At 39.2% G+C, this 20,055-nt stretch overlaps 1 protein-coding gene across 1 annotated transcript in view; it reads left to right on the top strand.

Annotated features, from left to right (window-relative positions):
- LOC104965389 (alpha-N-acetylgalactosaminide alpha-2,6-sialyltransferase 2-like) overlaps positions 1–7,360 on the top strand; it is a 15,015-nt gene extending 7,655 nt beyond the window's left edge. The window contains 6 exon segments of the mRNA XM_010794345.1: positions 1,205–1,343; positions 2,708–2,808; positions 6,660–6,740; positions 6,946–7,048; positions 7,183–7,283; positions 7,285–7,360. Coding sequence (XP_010792647.1) covers positions 1,205–1,343; positions 2,708–2,808; positions 6,660–6,740; positions 6,946–7,048; positions 7,183–7,283; positions 7,285–7,360 — 601 coding nt within the window.
- The last annotated feature ends 12,695 nt before the right edge of the window (positions 7,361–20,055 follow it).

The raw sequence follows: 20,055 nt of genomic DNA, 5'->3' as shown, positions 1-20,055 counted from the left end.
GGGGGGTCCGAAAACCAGTCAGTATCTGGTGTGAGGGTTAGGATTAGGGTTAGGGTTAGGGTAATGTTGTGAATCGAGTGGCCTGTGTTCATCGTCCATAACATACGCCTGCCCATACCATAACCCCACCACCACCATGGGCCACTCGATTCACAACATTACCCTAACCCTAACCCTAACCCTAATCCCTCACACCAGATACTGACTGGTTTTCGGACCCCCCAGACCCCCCCAATAAAGCAAAAATGCACGTTTCAGAGTGGCCTTTTATTGTGGCCAGCCTAAGGCACACCTGTGCAATAATCATGCTGTCTAATCAGCATCTTGATATGCCACACCTGTGAGGTGGGATGGATTATCTCGGCAAAGGAGAAGTGCTCACTATCACAGATTTGTGAACAATATTTGAGAGAAATGGTTATTTTGTGAATGTAGAAAACATTTTAGATCTTTGAGTTCATCTCATGAAAAATGGGAGCAAAAACAAAAGTGTTGCGTTTATATTTTTGTTCAGTGTAATATAGATATTATTAATTGTCTATCTTATTAGGCTAATGCTAAGATTTCTTAAAGGAAAGTCACAAAATGGCTTCCAAGAGCTATAAAATGAAAAAAAATAAACTAAATGTTTAAAAGGAGACACACAATTACTGTAAAGAGTCACAACATGACTACAGGGACAAACAAAATGACACAAAATGACTACAAAGAGACACTAAATGAACATACCAAGAGGCAAAACGACCACAAAAATAAGCAAGATGACTTCAAAGATACACAAACAGATCCAAAGGGACACAAAATAGACATAAAAGGACTTCTAATAAACACAAAATCACTATAAAAGAGAGACTTAAAGACTTCAAAGAGACAAATATTAACTAGAAAGAGCCACAAAAAATGCAAAATAGCCAACAAGATAAACAAAAAGATTTAAAAAACAAACACAATGACTTTAAAAAGACACAAAAACAACTATAAAAGTGATACAGAACGACTATTAAAGAGACACAAAATGACTTCAAAGAGATATGCAATAACTACGAAGTGGCACAAAATGAACACAACGTGATGCAAAACGACCACAAAGATAAACAAAAAGATTTCAAAGACACACAAAATGACAAATAGGTCATGTTTCTCTCATGTCTGTGATTAGCTAACTGATACATTTTTTTATAAAAACTGTTTCCCTGCCCCTCAGGATGAACGGAGTGGTGATCAGAGGTTTTGAAAAAGAAGTGGGGACAAAGATTTCTTTCTACGGATTCACCACCAACACCATGAAGAACTCGCTGGGCCGGTACCGCACCGACGGATTCACCAGAACCCCCCAGAGTCCGGTGGGGAGAACTCAACTCTGACTACTGTTATTGTGCTCACTCATGTTTTGCATTTATTGTTTGTCATTTTGAATACATTTTTACAAGTTGTTTGTCTAATCTTTGGTCATTTTGCATCTCTTTTAGACATTTTGCATCACTTTTTTGTCATTTTGCATCACATATGGCGCATTTCCACTACACGGCCTCGCTCAGTATGGCTAGGCCTCGTTAGGCCTTGTTAGGACTGGCTCACTTTATGGCGCATTTTTATTACAGTTTAGGAACTAGGGTAGTAACTATAGTAACGCAGTGTAGGCGGAGCCGTGACGTAATCTTCAATGAGAATCACAGAAAAACAACATCAGCCATTAGCTGTTAGCACTCAAGCCCACAGCTCCTCATATCTGTTCAGAAACCAGACAAAAGTTAAACAAGTACAAACCACAGACTGTCTGTGTCATGGCGAATACACGTCGCTGGTTTATTTTATGTCAGTATAGTGCGTTTTTGTGAGTGTGGACGGTCGGAGCATATACTGCGTTAGCTTAGCCGATCTCCATTCAGAAAACACGCATTTTAAAAGGTTTTTCGCCTGCCGTCTGTCTGCAGACTTGTCAAAGCATTAATTAATGTTTTTTACTAACCGGTATCAGTATGTTGTTTCTTCGGCAACGTGTAGTACAATTAAATCACGGTCAAATATGTTCATCTTGTTGTAGTTGTAGCCCCCTTGCCAGCGATTCTCTCTCTAGTTTAGCCCGACTCAGCCTGGTTGTTGGCCCGGAAAGACCTCAATTTTATGGGGCCAGAAAAACTGTGAAATAGTACCCGCTAGCCGGAACTACGCCTAGTGGAAACGCAACCAAAAACGGGTCCCGCACGGCTCGGCACGCTTGAAGCGAGCTCCATGCTGTAGTGGAAATACGCCATTAGTAGATTTTGCATCCTTTTTGGTCCTTGAACATCATCTTTTAGATGTGTAGCAATAGTGTTTTGTAGTTTTGCATAATTTGTATCCAATTGCGTCTCTTTCTAGTAATTTTGCATCACTTATTAAATGTATTGTATCTCTTTTTGGTTATTTGCAAGACCTTTTGGTTCTTAAGCATGACCTTTTAGATGATTTGCATCACTTTCTGGTTCTTATGCGTTACTGATTAGATGTTTTGCATCTTGTTTTGTTTGTATTTGGAAAAGTTGTGTCTCGTAGTTGTATTGGTCTTTCTCTTTTATAAGTTATGTGTCTCTTTTTGGTCATTTTTCATCCCCCTTTAAACTATTTGGATGACTTTCCGTCCATTTAGATTATTTTTTCATCAGTTATTTGACTGTATGTAGCAGTAACTTCAAACGTTCATGCTAATTTTCTTCTTCTGCAAGAGATAAACTATATCTTCATCCCTTCAGACCTCCGAGACTATGTGATGATGGCGGCTGCTGTTCAGGGTCGGGTCGTGGGCTCAGGGAGGGACAGGGGGGACAGGTGAGTCCATTATTCATTATTGATAAAAGTCTCAGGCCACCTGCAACAATGCGCTATGCATGAAGAAAAAAGGGAAAAATCACAAAGAGATCAAGAGGAAAATCTTAGATATTAAATTGTAAATGCTAAAGTGTATGGCTAAAATAAAACCATGACTAAGATATACAAAATTATCATTAAAGGTCCCCTATTATGCAAAATCCACTTTTTCATGTCTTTCATTCATAAATATGTTTTCCCTCTGTGTTAAGAGATATGGAAAGTTGTGGAAAAAAGATTCTCTCTCTTTTTGTCCCAACCCATTTATATTAAAACCTGTCTGAAAATGAGCTGATTTTGGCCACTTTGTGATATCATAATATGTTTTGTGTTGGGCAACCATTATCCAATAGCAAACCAAGGTAACACCCACCAACCTTATCAACTGCATCTCATCTTAGGTCCGAGACGATTTCGGCGTTGATAGATGTCGATAGATGTCGGGCCGTCGATGAGCGTCGTGCCGCCCTACTCAAATTGGTGTGTAATGCACCGTCATGTCTTTTCGGCCGTGCCGACACCTTCCGCCGCCGATTCAACATGTTGAATCGGTAGGCAATCGGCCAAAGGCAGTCGGCAAAAGAAATCACTCTGATTGGCTGTTCAGCTTAGCGAATCAGTGCATGAGAAGCAAAACGGAAGTGAGGGACCCAAACAAACTATTGAGAAGGCAAATCTGAGATTTAATTTAACTCCAGCTCTCGACACAGAAAGCCCCATGAGCTTCTCGTTGTAGAGTGAAAATGGAACGCACACGCTATTTGTTGTTTGTTTATATCACGCAGTCTGTTCTTCTTCTCTCGGTGTATCACGCAGTCTGTCTTCAGGTTGTTGCCTCTTTTGAATGACGAATACACACTACCGCCGCCTGCTGGTAAGGAGAGTTATTCCCACTCACGCATGCGCAGTTCGTACGTGCAACTTGGCCGTCGGCTGAAGTCTTTGCGGTGTGTTCCAGTGTGACACATGGCCAAGACGCAGGAGACGTGAGGCGACGTGAGGCGACGTCCCATCGGGACATGTTCTTTGGTGTCAGTTTGGTGTGTAAGGAGCTTTAGAGCACCATTGTTTGTTTTGAAACCAAACAGTTATCAGGGGGGCGTAGCCAGCAGCAGCTCATTAACATTTAAAGCTACAGACACAGAATCAGCACTTTTGAGACAGGGCTCAAACAGAGATGAAACAGAGGGGATTATGGGATGCTTCAATGTATGATCTGTTTGGTATTTATAGCCAAACACATCAGAGACATGTTTGTATATATCTGAGAGCTATATTGTTCAAATAGAGAGTATATTAGGGGCCCTTCAATTTTTGGTAGAAGTTATTATAGTAAATAAATAATTCTGTAGTAAAGCATTCAATTAGGGCTTAAATCTGAAGTGGATTTTTGTTGATCTAATGAGCATGGTTTTGAAAAATGTAAACATGTTTGCAGTTTTTCTATCTGCGCTGTAACACCATCTTTGGCCTGCAGATGGGGGAAGAGCCTTTAAACATCTTGCAGATTTTTATATCACAGGAATTTATTTGAACTGCATCCCTCTCAAACAGGTGTTTTATTGAAATAAAATTACTGAAAGCGCATTGTGACAATATTAATGTACATTTTAAGAATATATTTATTTCAACATATTTTTTAGGATTAATTATGTTATACATTTTTTTTAAAGTTATATTTTGATAATAAAGTAATTTTGATTTATAATGCTATTTCAAGAATAAAGTTATATATTCATCTTTTATATATTTTCCCGAAAAAAGTCTGGGATTTCTTTTTTTATATTTCAGTAAAAACGGGATAATAGACAACAAAGTTTAAATTTTTGAAGGCAATAGTATAACAGGGGCGCCGCCAGGGATTTTGGGCCCCATGAAAAGATATCACATTGGGCCCCACCACCAGGCCCAGGCCACGCCAACCAAGCACAATTGCTGTAACCACACCTCCAGAACCCAACCCCCTCATTTATGCTTTAAATAACTCTACCTGTACAGGCTCGCCTCTATCTTGTCGTCCAATACTAACCGCACAATACTTACTGACACTGAGCGGTGAACATATAACACTGTGCAGACGTGCAACATTCTGCTGCAGTATAATTCACTATTTGATATAAGACTAACGTTCCTGACAATAGATCTCAATAGTCATCTTTTATGGTGTACATGCCTTTTTAATAACATTTTTCAATGGAACATTCATAAATATAAATAAATATAACTTAAATATACATGACCTCTTAAATTAAAATAAAGTGAACATTAACACCAATATTATCATTTATAAAATGCTATAACAAAATAAATAACATAAGCAGCAGATTTTTTCAATTAAAATATACATACCAACTACAAAATAAGCGGGTATTAAAGTGTAAATGGACAACAAAACGGAAATGGAAATGGAAAGGCCTGATGGTGGTGCTAAATTAGAGCCTATTACCTGTTCTCCCTTTTTTCATCATGACGTCTTCTGTGTGATCCAATATCGTCTACCATAGCCGTTGCCCGTTCAACAGTTATGTACGAGCCCCTTAAGTCAGGCCTCTCACCAAGAAGCCCAGCGCCGTAGGCCGTTCTCTACAGGCAAGTCACTGATCAAGTCCGAAATCCAGCTTTCTAGCAACTGGCCATTTCCAAGTGGACCAGCATGGCAAGATGCAAACCTTTGTATGGGGGAGCAGGGGCTGACCCTAGAGATGGATCTGTGGTCCTGGCACCAGGGGAGGGGACAACTTGATTTAGTATGAATTAGCTCGCTAAAAATGTTACCTGCATTTATTAAATCATGAGCTAAAAGCAGGAAGTAAGAAAAACTCTGAATTTTCTGTGAAGATATTGACACTATTAATGTCAGCAAAACATTACAACTTATTTATTTTACAACTGGGGACTAAGCTTAGCTAACAGACTAATTTCCACCATGGACCACCCACCTTTTTTTGAAAAACTGGCTAGACATTCACTGTCGCCCTTTAGTCCCTCTCTCCTGTCTTTTCTTTCTTGAAAGCTTGAATTTCAGTGAGTGGTTGAGAGATGGCACAAAGCGTAAGTACTAGCACCTCTCCTCACATGCTTCCCCACTCTCTGCGCAGAAAGTGCGGTGCCGCACCGCATTTGGAGCAGGGACCCGAAACCATTAGCATGTAAATAGAGAGGGTGTACGACGAGGCTTTGGAAATTATACTTTTTTGGCAGAACAAACAGTGAAATCGAATCGTAAGTGTAGTTGCAGTACATTATTGAATTTAACGTTATATTGATTTTTAATTTGTTGAGGTTGATGAAATGTAACTTAAACATTTTCTTAATGTTTCTAAAATTCTTTGGGGCCCCTGTCAGTCACGGGCCCTTATAATCGTCCTAACCTTTCACCCCCTTACGGCGCCCCTGAGTATATGAGCAACAAGTTGATTGTTATTAATTGAAAACAATGATTTACAGTACTGTCAATTCACTGATTAATTCATGGTCTTATCATTTAGGCTGAATTTTTTATTTTTAACTTTAGACATCAATGAGTTTCTCCCTGAGCAGGTGGCACCTTGTACAGCAGCCTCCCCTCTGAATGACGAGTTGTATATGTTAATCTTATAAATGCAGTCCTTTTACCATTTACTATTTTGTGTATAAAAAAAGAGTACAATATTTTCTTCTGAGATCAAAATAAATGCTTTTCTTAATTAAGAGTGCCTCAAATGGAAGTAAAGTACTTGAGTAAATGTGTATTTAGTTACAATCCACCAGTATTGTTGTTGTTGTTGTTGTTATTATTGTTTGTCATAATGTATGTGTTGTGTCTCCAACAGGCCCTGGAAGTATTTTGGTCACAAACCAGCAGAAAACTTCAAAATTCTCCACCCAGGTTTTATTTCCTACGTGACTCGCAGGTGGAGCGCAGCTGTAATTAGAGAATATATTAATGTCAGTATCTCAGGTATTTATGTTTAAATTATTCCTTATTTTATTGTGTATTGTTGTTTTTTATACACTTTATTTGAATTATTTTTTTTCCTTTTATTTACACTTTTTTTAAATGTCTAAAATATTTATCAATTTTATACTATTATAAGTCGTTTTTAAAATCATTTTCAGTTTCCTGCGGTCTCCTCTGCTGAAAGACATCAGGACTCGTCACCTCTACATGCCGAGCACCGGAGCTCTGATGCTGCTGACAGCACTGCACACCTGTGACCAGGTACACACACGCACACACACACACACACACACACACACACACACACACACACACACACACACACTCAAAAACACACACAAAAACACACACAAAAACACACACATCTATCATTATAGCATGATGCCTGTCTGCAGGTTTCTGCGTACGGCTTCATCACCAGGAGCTACGCGTCGTTCTCCGATCATTACTACGACTCCACCTGGCAGCCTCTTGGATTCTTCTCCAACCACGACCTGCATGGAGGGCCGGCTCTGGGAGGAGCTGCACCATCGGGGGGTCCTCAGGTTGTACCAGAGGGAGGGGGGCAACTGACAGGGCAAACATTTATACTAATAGATATCAGAAGGAAACTTCCCTGGTTGATTTCTCACATAAGGACAATTATCTTTTGCAAGTTTTCTAAAATGTTAGCTTTAAATATTCAAACGATGCCTTATCTAATGTGAGTCTAAATCTAGTCTTAAACTTGGAAAGTGCCTATAAAATGTCCAGTTTTAATGTACATTTTTTTGTAATCATAAACCTTTTAAAAAGGCACCTTACGTCTGATTATTTTACGTTGAAATTTGACTGAATATAAGCATTAAGTAGCTTCATTAATGCAGTTTATTTTTTTAATTTTAAAAGCAATTGCGGGGGAATATAAGCTCGAAAATGTACATCGGATCCAAATTTGGGAAGTGTCCATTTCTACAAAACTGTCCTTATGATATATTTATCCTGTGTTTTACAATATAAAAACACTTTCCCAATATATGTAATGTAATATCAACATTCCTTACCAACAAGCTTGTACAATAATTAACTTTGTTTAAAGTGTTTTATTTAATCACTCATAAATTGTATACAACACTGATTTCAGATTCAATTTTTTTTTAATTAAAAATATATTTGCAAGTTATACTTTCACTTTTCAATGTTAATAATTTGAGCATTCTGGTGATTATTTACTCATATACACAAAATAATATGGAGAACTTAGCTAATGCTAACTTATATTTTGTATATGAACTATGTGAGAATTGTCACTTTTTCGCTCCATTTATTGACTCATGAACTCTGTAAAACTTTAATAGTAAAATAATGAAAACAAATATATAATTTTTCTGAAGAGGAACATTAGCAAATGTTATAAATGAATTCCTCAACAACTGCTGAATATAAAAAGGCACCCTCTCTGGAAAAGGAGTGGTACAATTGGGTGGGAAGGTCATATTTCATTAAGCTACACAACAAGAGCCAGAAATAAACAGATAATAACTAACTCATATTTCAAAATAAAAGCACGACTTTTAATGTTTCTTCTTTCTGTCTTTTAATGCTCTAAGAACGTGTGTGTGTGTGTGTGTGTGTGTGTGTGTGTGTGTGTGTGTGTGTGTGTGTGTGTGTGTGTGTGTGTGTGTGTGTGTGTGTTTTGTTTCATGTTTACACAGATTTCATTTTAGTTGCTGGAAAGTAAAACTTCCGAAATAAATGTGGGTACAGCTGAAAAACAGAAGATTCGGGCTGCAACTGAAATAAATATATTTCCGGTTAAACTTTTTGATAAATAAAGTATTTTTCTCAGTAAAACGTCAGAAAAAAGAGACTAATTATAGCTAATGTAAAGTATTGAAGTTATAAATATATGAATTACACTATAAATAATGACATAGAAAAGCAGTAAGTCCATATATGAGCTAGCTGAAACTTTGTCATTTTGGGTATGTTGGATTGAAAAATTGACATTTTCGAAATTTATAAATTGCTTCTAATACATTTCTGTTGGTGAATTATTCAATCATTATTTTTATTCAGAGTTCAAGTTTCCTTCTCATTGTTTTCTTTAACTAGCGGAAATGGGCTTCCATACTACATTACAAGTAAGTGACGACAAGCTTTATATATAAAGTCTATGGTGACTGACAAGTAGCAGAATTACATTTTGTAGAAGACACTTCTTTGTCAGGTTTTATTTAGAAAGGCCGATCCGGATGTTGTGGGTGTTGCTGTTTGTCACTTCACGCGCCTCGTCCTGAACGCAGCAGCGGAGAGAATGTGGCATTCACGGAGAGGAGGGAAAACCTGGAAGAGCGTCACCGGGCGATGTGACGTACAAAGTAGGCTACTAAAGTCCGTAAAACTTTGATATATGTGTTGGTTAACTCTGTTTGGGGATTCAACCACTATCTAACACGCTTGGAAGTTAACACTACTGGGATATAAAACCCCACTTTTCTGGAATATCAACACAAGGAATACTCTGCCAGTTTTCCTACAATCTGCCACCGTGGTCCGCCACATTTCATGGGTTGAAAAGTTTAAAAAATAACTGACTAAAAGAGGTAAGTTTCATATAAGATTGATTTTTCTTATTAAGGTTTCGCATTTAAGAAAAGTGTGGTTACAAGAGCTTTAACTAACTTCGGTGCAAAGGTCGGTGTTGGTGGAGGTGCTCTCTCCCACGGTCTGTTTACATGCCAGACTCCTGCCGCGAAATGCGGGTTCCTCCGGTGCGGAAAAAGCTTCACACCGAACTCCCTTTTCATCTCTCTAAACTGGAGCCGTTTATTTAAAAGACAACTCCATATCAACCCAATAAAGATTTGAATATCATTTACGAAATATATGTTCAATTCGGCGTACTTTGACATCACCAAGGAGCACTTAGTTTCTGTAAAATACAAGGTGAATATTGGTTTATATAGCTTGCCAACCTACGCCCCCATTGTGAGTATTTAAGTTGAAGACTTCCAGTTTTTAGAGGTTTATCAGTGCTTTAAATATACCCGAATTGGCAACAGACTACAGCTTAATTATGCAAATCCTCCAAATACATGTTTTATTTGTGTTTTAAGTGGTTGATGAGGATGGGAATGTAGAATAAGTTACTTTTTTTAACGGAGTCTGGCTTGAAAATGTACTTGCATCAAAGAAAATGACACATTTCGAAGCTTATTAAAATATAACTTGATAAACACTGACACTTTTCTATATCTCCAGATGCAAATCTTCAATTTTGCGTTCTATGATATCACTAAATGGCACTTCAAATGTATGGTAAAAACTGGATGAATTGGCTTTAGTCACCTTTGTGGGTGAATGAATAAGACTTCCAGTGTGAAAGGTTAATCAGTGCTTTTTAAGTGCTTCACGTACTGTTGAATTGGCAACAGATTACAGCTCAATAATGCAAAACGTCAAAATACATGTTATGTTTGTGTTTCATTTTTTTTAACGGAATCTGTCTTGAAAATATCGATGAATCAAAGAAAATGGCAATTATGGAAGCTTATTAAAATGTAACTTGATTAACACTGACACTTTTGCATGTATTTTGAGATATACATATTTAATTTGGTGTACTATGATATCACAAAATGGCACTTCAAGTCAGTAAAATGTAAGGTCACAATTGGATGACATGGGTTGCCAACCCCTTTTGTGCACAAATTAAAACAAGACTTTCAATGTTAAGGGTTTTGCAGTGCCTTTTAGTGATTCAAATATTCTCGAATTGCCAACTGACTATTATTTCACGCAAAACCTCTAAATACATGTTGTGTTCATGTTTATTGTGATTGATATTAAAGGAAAGTGGAATTTCTAACTTTTCTAATGGAGTCTGGCTTGACAATATCTAAGCATCAAAGAACATGACACACCTTGAAGCTGAATACGGCTTTATTGCAAACATCTTTTGGGGGTTGGCAATTATACTATGTAAAGACAGCTAAACAGCTTCATGAAAAACTATTCATCATGGTAACACATTTCATTATTCACTACTCTAACATTACTTCAAAGTAATATCTGTCAAGTGTTTCTTGTTTCAGAGCAATACACTGATTTATTCACTTCCACTTTGGAACACGTCTCTGAGACTTGGAGTGCCTGCAGTGTCAAAGAGAAATTTACGAGTATTGTTCATCTTGTCATGAATGCAGTGGCAATACAAAATGCCTGAGGGAGGTGGAGGAAAGAGGGAGGGGGGGGCGTGATGGGTGTAAATGGGAATGACAGCTCTGCTTACGCCCTGTGCTCCTCTGTGGCTGCTGGTTATGTAATGAAATTAGTTGAAACCATGAAAACAGTGCAGTGTCCTGTGATCCGCCTGTAAAGCCTCTTTCTGTTTATATAGCAACACTGTTTTTTTGAGGCTCTGTGCTGCAGCAATGATCATGTTCTCATGCAGAGATCAAGACTGTCAACTGCGATGACGGTTATCTGAAAGAAACTGGAGCACAGACGCAGTTCTGACTTAACTCTGCCAACTCCTTCCTCTCATATCTGAGTTGTGCCTGGGCACTGGGCTGGAAGAGTTTAAGTAGCTGTCCTGCCGCTGAAATGGAGTGGACGCATATATTGTATCACAGAGCCCCGAGGGAAGCAGCAGAGCAGGACAAGTCAGCCGCACAGGGACTCAACGTCAGGTGGTTTCACCCATTCTCCTCTGGGGTTAAAATGTACATTCATAAATGGAGTTTGGTGTTCAACTCCTCTGGTTTAGACATTTGAAATCCACTTCATGGAGTTTGGTATAACACCATTGTTTGCAGGGTTTAACATCGCTGGTTCTCAAATGTTGAACAATTCAGTGGAGTTTGGTGTAAAACCCCTTTGTGTTCAGTGTTATATAACCCATGGTTTAAACATGTGATATTATTCTGTGGAGCTTGGTGTAAAACCATTGTGTGCAGGGTTTAAACACCTCTTCCTCCAGAGAAACAGACTTCTTCTTTAATCATTTACAACTTTTTTCACTGGCTTTGTGACGTGCAACAACATGAACCTTTCTGTTGGTCGCTTGTTAGCAGACCCGTTAACGCGATAGCAGAGCGAACAGGTACAGGAGGCGTAGAGCGAGGGATCATTGTCCACTAGTGAATCGATCGCAGATGGCGTCGTGCTCGCGGATGGATACAAAAAACCACTTAAATGGGTCGCGAAATATACTTTGGCGGCGTTAATATACCTGGGCGGCCCGCCCAAGTTAAGACTATGTGTGGGAAACCCTGGCTTCAATGTGTCTTAAAAACGGACTAAATGAGACTACTAAACGACATCATGCCGAACATTAGCCGCTGTTAGCTTAGCAGTGGTAAGTGCTAAGCTAACAGTGGCTAATGTTCTGCATGATGTCGTTTAGTAGTCTCATTTAGTCCGTTTTTAGCAACCCCCATTTTTAAGCCTAAGTTTAGGTTTTTACTTATTTAATTTCCTTTTTAAATTTGAACAATGATAAAGGGGTGTATAAATGTGGAGATTATCTTGCTGAACAAAATATGTTTTCTCAATTATATTCTGTACAAATTGTACAGTCCACTGAGACACATGTAACATTTGTGATATTGGGTTGTATAAATAAACGTTGATTGATTGAATTATCCAAAATCCAATGGAAAAATCCCCTTGTGTTTTTGTGTAGGAAACCAGGGAATACAGAAATACGTCAACCCAGCGCCACTCTGAGGAATCTGTTTCAAACTGAGACTGCATTTAAAAGCTCCTTGTAGTAACTTTAAGTTGCCTACAACATCTGCGAGTAACCCTGATTAGATTTAATAAGGGATTAAACAGGATCAGCTCTGATGGATTTTGGGTTTATACAATGCTACTCTACCTAAATCCTGTTCATCTGTTTAACTCTTTAACTTGACCTCGATAGAGAATTTGTGGTCGTAGTAAAACACCTTCAGGAGCTCCTGAGGGTTTTTCAGTTTTATACTTTTCTGATCTGGTTTTCTCATTTCTTCTCAGGACTGAACCACATCACCTTCTCCTCTTACATCCTGGAATAATCTTCCCCCCAATACAACAACAAAAGGGTGCAAAGAAGTCTGCGCAGGAAATTAGGATCAGTGTCTCCGCCTGGGCAGACTCCAGAGGATTTATATGAATTTGAGTGTGGAGCGTCTCATCTGAGGCATGCAGGTCTTCATGCGTCCGACACGCAGCATGAGGCTCTGAGGAGGATTTTAAATAAAGCTGGTTAAAGGAGGAGGAGGAGGAGGAGGAGGAGGAAGAGGATGGGGAAGGAGCAGGACCTGCTGCAGGCGGCGAAGAGCGGAGACCTGCTGTCCACCCAGAAGCTGCTGTCCAAGCTCAAAGCCAACAGGAACAGTAAGTAGCACCATGCTTTTATTTTGAAAAAAATGCTGTAAGTTACAACATTATTTTATTCTGAAAAGATGGTTGTAAGTTAAATCATTTTTTTATTCTGAAAAGTTGTTTGTAAGCTTCTTTTATCCTGAAGAAAATAGCTGTAGGTTGCACCAGGGTTTCCCACACAGACTTTACTTGGGCGGGCTTGTTGTATTCTTGTTTTATCCGTCCGCGAGCACGACACCATCTGCGATCGATTAACTACCCCTCCTGTACATGTTCGCTCTGCTATCGCGTGAAGGGTCTGCTTTATGCGCTCCGCAGTAACTCCGCTGCGAGGCTCCGGCGAACAGTTCATGAGCATGCTCCACTAGCACCCCCCAACCCCCGGGTTCCCGGCTACCACCACAAGTATATTTCCGATCTGTGGGAAACACTGGTTGCACCATGGCTTCACTTTGAAAACATGGCTGTAATTTACACCATGTTTTTATTCTGTAAATGTGTTGTAAGTAACACCATGCCTTTATTTTGAAAACATGGCTGCAAGTTACACCATGCTTTTCAGTGTTTCCCCTAGGTTTACTGCCTTGGCAGGGTGCTGCTCGGGTACCCCGAAAAATGTTTTCGGGGCACCCAGATTTTTTTTTATCCTCTGGAGCAGAGAGAGGAGCTGTGGATTATTGTTATTGATATCGTACAGTAACAAAGTATTTGTACATTAAAAAGTAATAAAGTACAGTGTTACACTGTACTTTATTACTTTAATTCAAACTGTATTCCCTTCTTATCATGTAGCCTACACTTCTTCCTTTCATGGATACATTTAAATCACCTGACTACAGCATATAACATACCTGCTGCAACCCTGTGCTGCTGCTGCTTCTCTCTGCCTCATCCTCTATTGCTGGAGGCAGCTCCACCTCATCTGATCTCTGATATGAAAGCAATCGTGTTATGATCATATTGAGCTATTGGTGTGAGTCTCACATTAAACAAGCAGTCTGCTTGTCATACATTGCTGACGATACATTTTAAGTGGCAATTTGTTGAGTCACTGCCGCTAAATGCCGGTAGCATCAAGCTAGCAAATCCTGCATTCGCCTCACATCAACAGACAGAACATCCAATTATCCTGAGCTAATTTACTGAATAAACCAACTCACATCCCCTGTCTTTTTATTCACCCAACTCATTAGACTATTCTTCTGCTGGCGTTTCATTGTTGTTTTCTGTCAAATTCAATACTGTAGTTCAAAACCGCGGTACCTGCTCACCATCTGTGAGCTATTCTTAGAATGCGCACGCTACGTTCGTACGTTCGTTGGGCAGGCTGTGTGTGTCCTTCTCCCGTGACGATAACGGCTTGCGGTTAGAAAAATAAATAAATAAACGAATTTGAAACTGGGGGGGGACACAAACGGGCAGACAGCAGAGCTGGTGTTCTCCTCCTTTCCTCCGCTCTTGTCTCTGATTGTGAGTGTGTGCATTCGCGTGGGGGGGGAGCGAAGCCCCGCCCCGCCCCGCCCCGCTTTTATTAAAACAAAATGGTTGTAGGTTAAACCATGCCTTTGTTTAGGAAAATGGCCGTAGGTAACAACATGCTTTTACTCCGAAAAATGGCTGATGCATTCACAGTTATCTTTGGAAGTTGTGGCTTGTGAAGCTGCAGGGACTTCCTGTTTTTATTGGTAATTGCTTTTCATTGGCTAATGCTAAATAATAGAGGTTACGAACAACAATGCATTCAAGTGTTCCTCGGATGATCTCCTTTTGATGTGTTCATGAGCTTTAAATTGTGGAAACACCATTGATACTTCAAGGAAGATGTGTTGTATACATTTTGCTCGCTGATTGCTCGCTTATTGAATACTACTTGTTGTTGCACCTGTAAAAACCACTAAAATGTTGCGTTTCCTAGCTTTTCTGACTTTCTTTTTACATGGAGAGCAAATAACGGTTTCACAATAATACCGTATTACAAATGATTTGAGCAACTAAATTGTATGCAATACTTTTTAACCATCAAGGATGCACAAGAACGGCTAAGATGTAGTGGGAAAAGATGGAAGATTTAATATTCCAAATCAATTCTTCTTCTGAAAATGTGATATTCATTGAGGTTGAATTAATAATACATTTGACAAAGTTTATCGTCTGTAGTGAATACATAAATGTTGCATCATGGGATGTTTGAGGACAGCTACTGCTTCAAATGTAGATTCCAACCACACCAGTGTATTATCTTTGATCTCTGAGAGTATAAGGTTTAGCCTCAGTCTGGATCTCTAAGAGACAAGTCTTTTGACCTCCTTCTCTCTCTGTCCATGTGACGGATGCAGTCGCCTCTCTGTCGCCTCGCTGCTGGATGGAGACTGAGAAAAGGGCCCCGAGGCAGGAGGAGGTCGCCTTTTATCACACGCCCCGCGTCCTGCGTGACCTCTGACCTCTGCATGGGGTCAACACATGATGCATTTATGAAAGTTTCACAGGATGGGAGTAACCATCAGAAGGTTAACTCTAAAGAATGAAAGCAAAAGTACAGAAATATGTTATTGTCAACATTATTTATATTACCCAGCAGTGTGCAGAAAGCAACAAAGATAACACATTGATAAAAAGCGCTTAGGCTGAAATTACACAATGTTATAGAGAACACAATATAAATATACAAGTTGGATAGAACGACCATTAGAGAATTGTTAATAAACAGTATATTATATTACTAAAGCTTTCACACTGTTAATGCAAGGAGCAGCCATCTTGGATTTTGAGGTCAAGTTTAGTGAAATCTGACTTCAGAGGCCTTCCAGTTCAAATATCCGACTAGATACAAATGTTACGCCCTATACATTTAGTTTCCAACTCCATGTTTTACTAGCTTTGTTTTTTCTTGTTGGTTTGATTCCCAGTGAGAATATACCAAAGCAAATTCTTCTGATGTGTAAACCTACTTGGTAATCAAACCGATTCTGATTCTGAGAACACTTCAGTAGCCATTATTTAAAATAATCCTAAAAGTTGCTAGGAGGCGGAGTTAAAAACGGGGAGGTGGAGCTTAAGACAGGTTTTAAGAATGGCAGGTGGGGTTTAAAACTTTGAGGCGGGGTGTAAGGAAAACATTCCAATGGATGCGGAAGAATGCTGGAAGATCTAAAGAAGATCCGGGTATTTTTGTACTTCAAAGTCAAGCCATAGATCAATGCAGCAAAGAACAACTTTAACAAGAATAAATGGGGCCCTGGGCAAAATAGGGACATATTATTATAAGACTAGAGATTGCTTGGTCATTTCCTGGTTTTATAGGCTGCTTTAGTAGTGTTTAATTCTTAAATTGTGATTATTTGTCTTTACCCACTTCAAACCGTCATTGTATCCACATTGCTAGGTATTTAACATTTAAAAAAAAATGTATGCTCTAAAGGTCCAGCTTACAATATGGGTCGGAAAGTCGTTTTTCCTGAAAGTTCCACATGACATGAACGCAGCAACACTTGGCAGCAGGTGCTCGTCCTGCTCCCTGAGGGACTTGCTGCAAACAGTCACATGACCCCCCCCCACCATTGTCCTCCAACCCAACACGCCCCATCCATCACCTCCTAGGTTACATGAGAGCGTCCCCACCATTGTTACAGCTGTTTAATGTGCAGGAACTCTGCCAGGTTTTCTTCATAAGGAAAAGCTTTTTTTACTTACTAACAAGAAAACCTTTGACAGTCTTGTCTTTATATACTTCAGTGCATGTTACGTGGTTTTTAATGCAAATTTGTGACCTAAACTGTACTCCTGACATCTGCTGCGCCACTATCTGCTATCACCCGAATCTCCCAGATGGTGCCCCGCCAGGATTAACGGGAATTATATCTCTGGGGAGGGACGGGGACTGGGTGGGGGGGCCGCTATGGAATCCCTTCCCACAGCACTGCTATTCACAGTCAGCACTCAGTGAATGCAACTCTATTATATTACCGTTTAACCCATTATTCATCAGCTCAAGTTACTTCTGAGGCATTCTTTAACAAAGTGCTTGTACAGTTACACTTCATTTAGTCCCATTCACACTGTAAGCGAGGGCTACATTTTTCTCAGGAAACTAATCTAAGAAACCCACTTTATTTCGGAGGAATTTCTACGTAAAACAATTGTTTCCTAAATCTTCGAAAATGTGATGTTTTTATTTTTTGACATTATAATATCCTGGCAGGAAGTTTTATTTTTAAAGTAAAACTAGAGACAAATATGTCCCATAAAGTTTGATTCCATATTCAGTTAATGCTTATTTTAATACAAACAGAAACTATATCTAAAGGAAAGCCTATGTATACAACATATATGGAGGCCAAACGTTTCAATTCAATACATATTTATGTGTAAATGGATGTGTTCATTCAAGGAAATCCCTCAATCTTCTCTAATTAAGTGCAAAAGTACATAGTCTCTCCAGCAAATGTCAGAGGAATTTATTAATGTCGAAAATCCACTTTACTCGTGATCCATGCTTTGAGAAAGTGAAAGTAATGTACGCTCTTTCTGGCTCTATATACAATTACAAAAATAATTACAAATAACAAATGTAATATTTAAGATTCAAGTTCATTAATTCTGCGTACAATCTAACAGTATTTTACATGGCGTACACAATGTAAAACGTTGTTACAGTACATTTAAATGTCAAAATATATGGAGAGAAAAACGAAATGGACGGCCAACTGGACAATAAAATCAGTAACTAAGCAAAGTATTATGGGGGAGGGGTCTTTTTCAGCTCAAGTTGTTAGCGTAGCATGTTTAGAAAGATAGTGCTTTCTGAAATGCTTTTGCCAAATTGGTACTGTAAGAATATTTTGGTGGCATAACACGTTCGCAAAAACAGAATATTATTTAGTCTTAGGTAAGGTTTTATTATGCTGGTTACATCCTATTTAGAACCAGAATAATACCAAATATTATATTTATTTCTTCTTTATTCTCATCCGACCCATGATTTCATACGCTGAATAACGCGTATCCGTATGAATATATCGGAAAAATAAGGCAAACAGTGAAAGTTTATTTGAGCACAGGAAATCTTGGGGGGCACACTAGGGCTCCACGATTTGGGGAGATAATCTAATTGCGATTTTTCTTACAGATTGTGCGATTGCGATTCGATTTGCGATATTTGTTTTTAAGCGACCCAACAGAAGTTTATTGTAAAATGCGGCCATATCTCCAGCTAGCAAGGTCGTATCAACTTGCTCCCGTCTCTAGCACCCCCACAGCCAGAGCTACGAGTGAAAAAACTAAACTTACATGAAACTTCCGTTGGGTTGCTTTAAAGTCAAGCTTCAGTTTAAGATTCACCCTGCAATAGATGTAAAACATGTGATGGAGCATTACTAGCCTGACTCAGATGGTTTGTTTCACCAAACCATCTAGGAAAGCTCCATTGGAAGTAGGGCTGCACGATNTTTATTTATTAATTTATAATTTTTTCCTTTACATATGGGTAAAAAAGGAGGACCAGAGAAGCGCCGGGGGGACAGTACGGAGACGCGGGGGGGACCCCCCCGCGCGGGGTGGTGAAACTCTTGGTGACGTAAATCTCCGATATTTTTTGCCTTAGACCTTTACGAAAAGTTTTCACGGGGAAATTAACGTGTATTAACGAATTCGCCTCATTTAATATGTAATATAGACGACGGTCACCCTATGTGCAGAACCACGCACCGTTCTCCTTAAACAGGGTAGTAGTAAAAGACGACTACAAACCCAAAACCACTTGTGTTTCGACCGTTTCACCCCAAATAGATACCTTAGGGGCTTCGGATCTTTATAAACTCCTAACTTAGCCTGTCTACTTTAAGTTCATAAGTTCAAACAACTTCCTTAATTTATCTCTAAATTAAAACGAAAAGTCAAAGTTTTAACATAAATAAGTTACAATAAACAACAGGAAGAAGACGACAAGTTAACAGACACACCTATTTTTATTGATTCAAAAATAATATCATACAGTACTATTACGTATGGGTCTCTGTGTTTCATTAAAGCTCGGCTCTGTGTGTGTGTGGAACGAGCCATTTTGTGTGCGTGCGCGAGCGAGGGAGAGTGAGCGCACCGGTACCGGAGATCGTTGTTGTTAGCTTCTGGTGCTAGCGAGCTACGCTAACGGATATAAGGAGTTTTTTCAACAACAAACTGGAGGAGAGTCCTCTCCTGTCAGACTGAGAGACTCAGTGAACTAAAGGACTCTCTCAGTGTTATCTCAGAGGGTCTCAAACGTTTTGGTCACCATTAATGTAAACAATTATTTCCGAGGCCCCACGTTTATATGATCATTATAGTTATAAAAAAATAAGAGAATAAATTAAAAACAGGTATGAAATACTATATGACATTAAAAAAAGAATAACGTTAAAAAGGGAGTGATTTGTAAAATATCCATAAAGAAAAAGTAAATCTGTTTACAGTTCTGTTTCAAATGGGTGTTGAGAGATGTATCCATAGATCTCTTCATGTTGCTCTCAAAGTGCACCAGATTGATGCTTTCAACTTCAATATTTAAAAATAAATCTTCCCGGGGGAGCTTGCCCCCAGACCCCCCTATGTGAGGTCCACACACCACCTATAAAAATAACACTTTACCCCTGCTTACACCTATATGCCGTGAGCTGATTATCGAGCCTTCATTGTAACAGTCGCGGGTACACTGTGTGTGTGTGTGTGGGGATTGTTGCAGTAGAACATTCCACTGTAGCGACCAGTACATTAATGGGAAACCCTAAATGTTTGAGCACCCTCTATGAAACGTCAAGCTACCCCACAGCACCCCCAACATAAATCTCTGGCGCCGCCACTGAGCCTGACTATTTGTGTTTGGGGGGCCCGACTTTTTTTTTTCTCCAAAAGGGGGGGCCTGACAGAAAAAGTTTGAGAACCAC

The sequence above is a fragment of the Notothenia coriiceps genome, unplaced genomic scaffold (genome assembly GCF_000735185.1).
Source record: "Notothenia coriiceps isolate Sejong01 unplaced genomic scaffold, NC01 NC01_scaffold00037244, whole genome shotgun sequence".
Lineage (NCBI taxonomy): Eukaryota > Metazoa > Chordata > Actinopteri > Perciformes > Nototheniidae > Notothenia > Notothenia coriiceps.
This window is presented reverse-complemented; position numbering and strand designations above follow the sequence as displayed.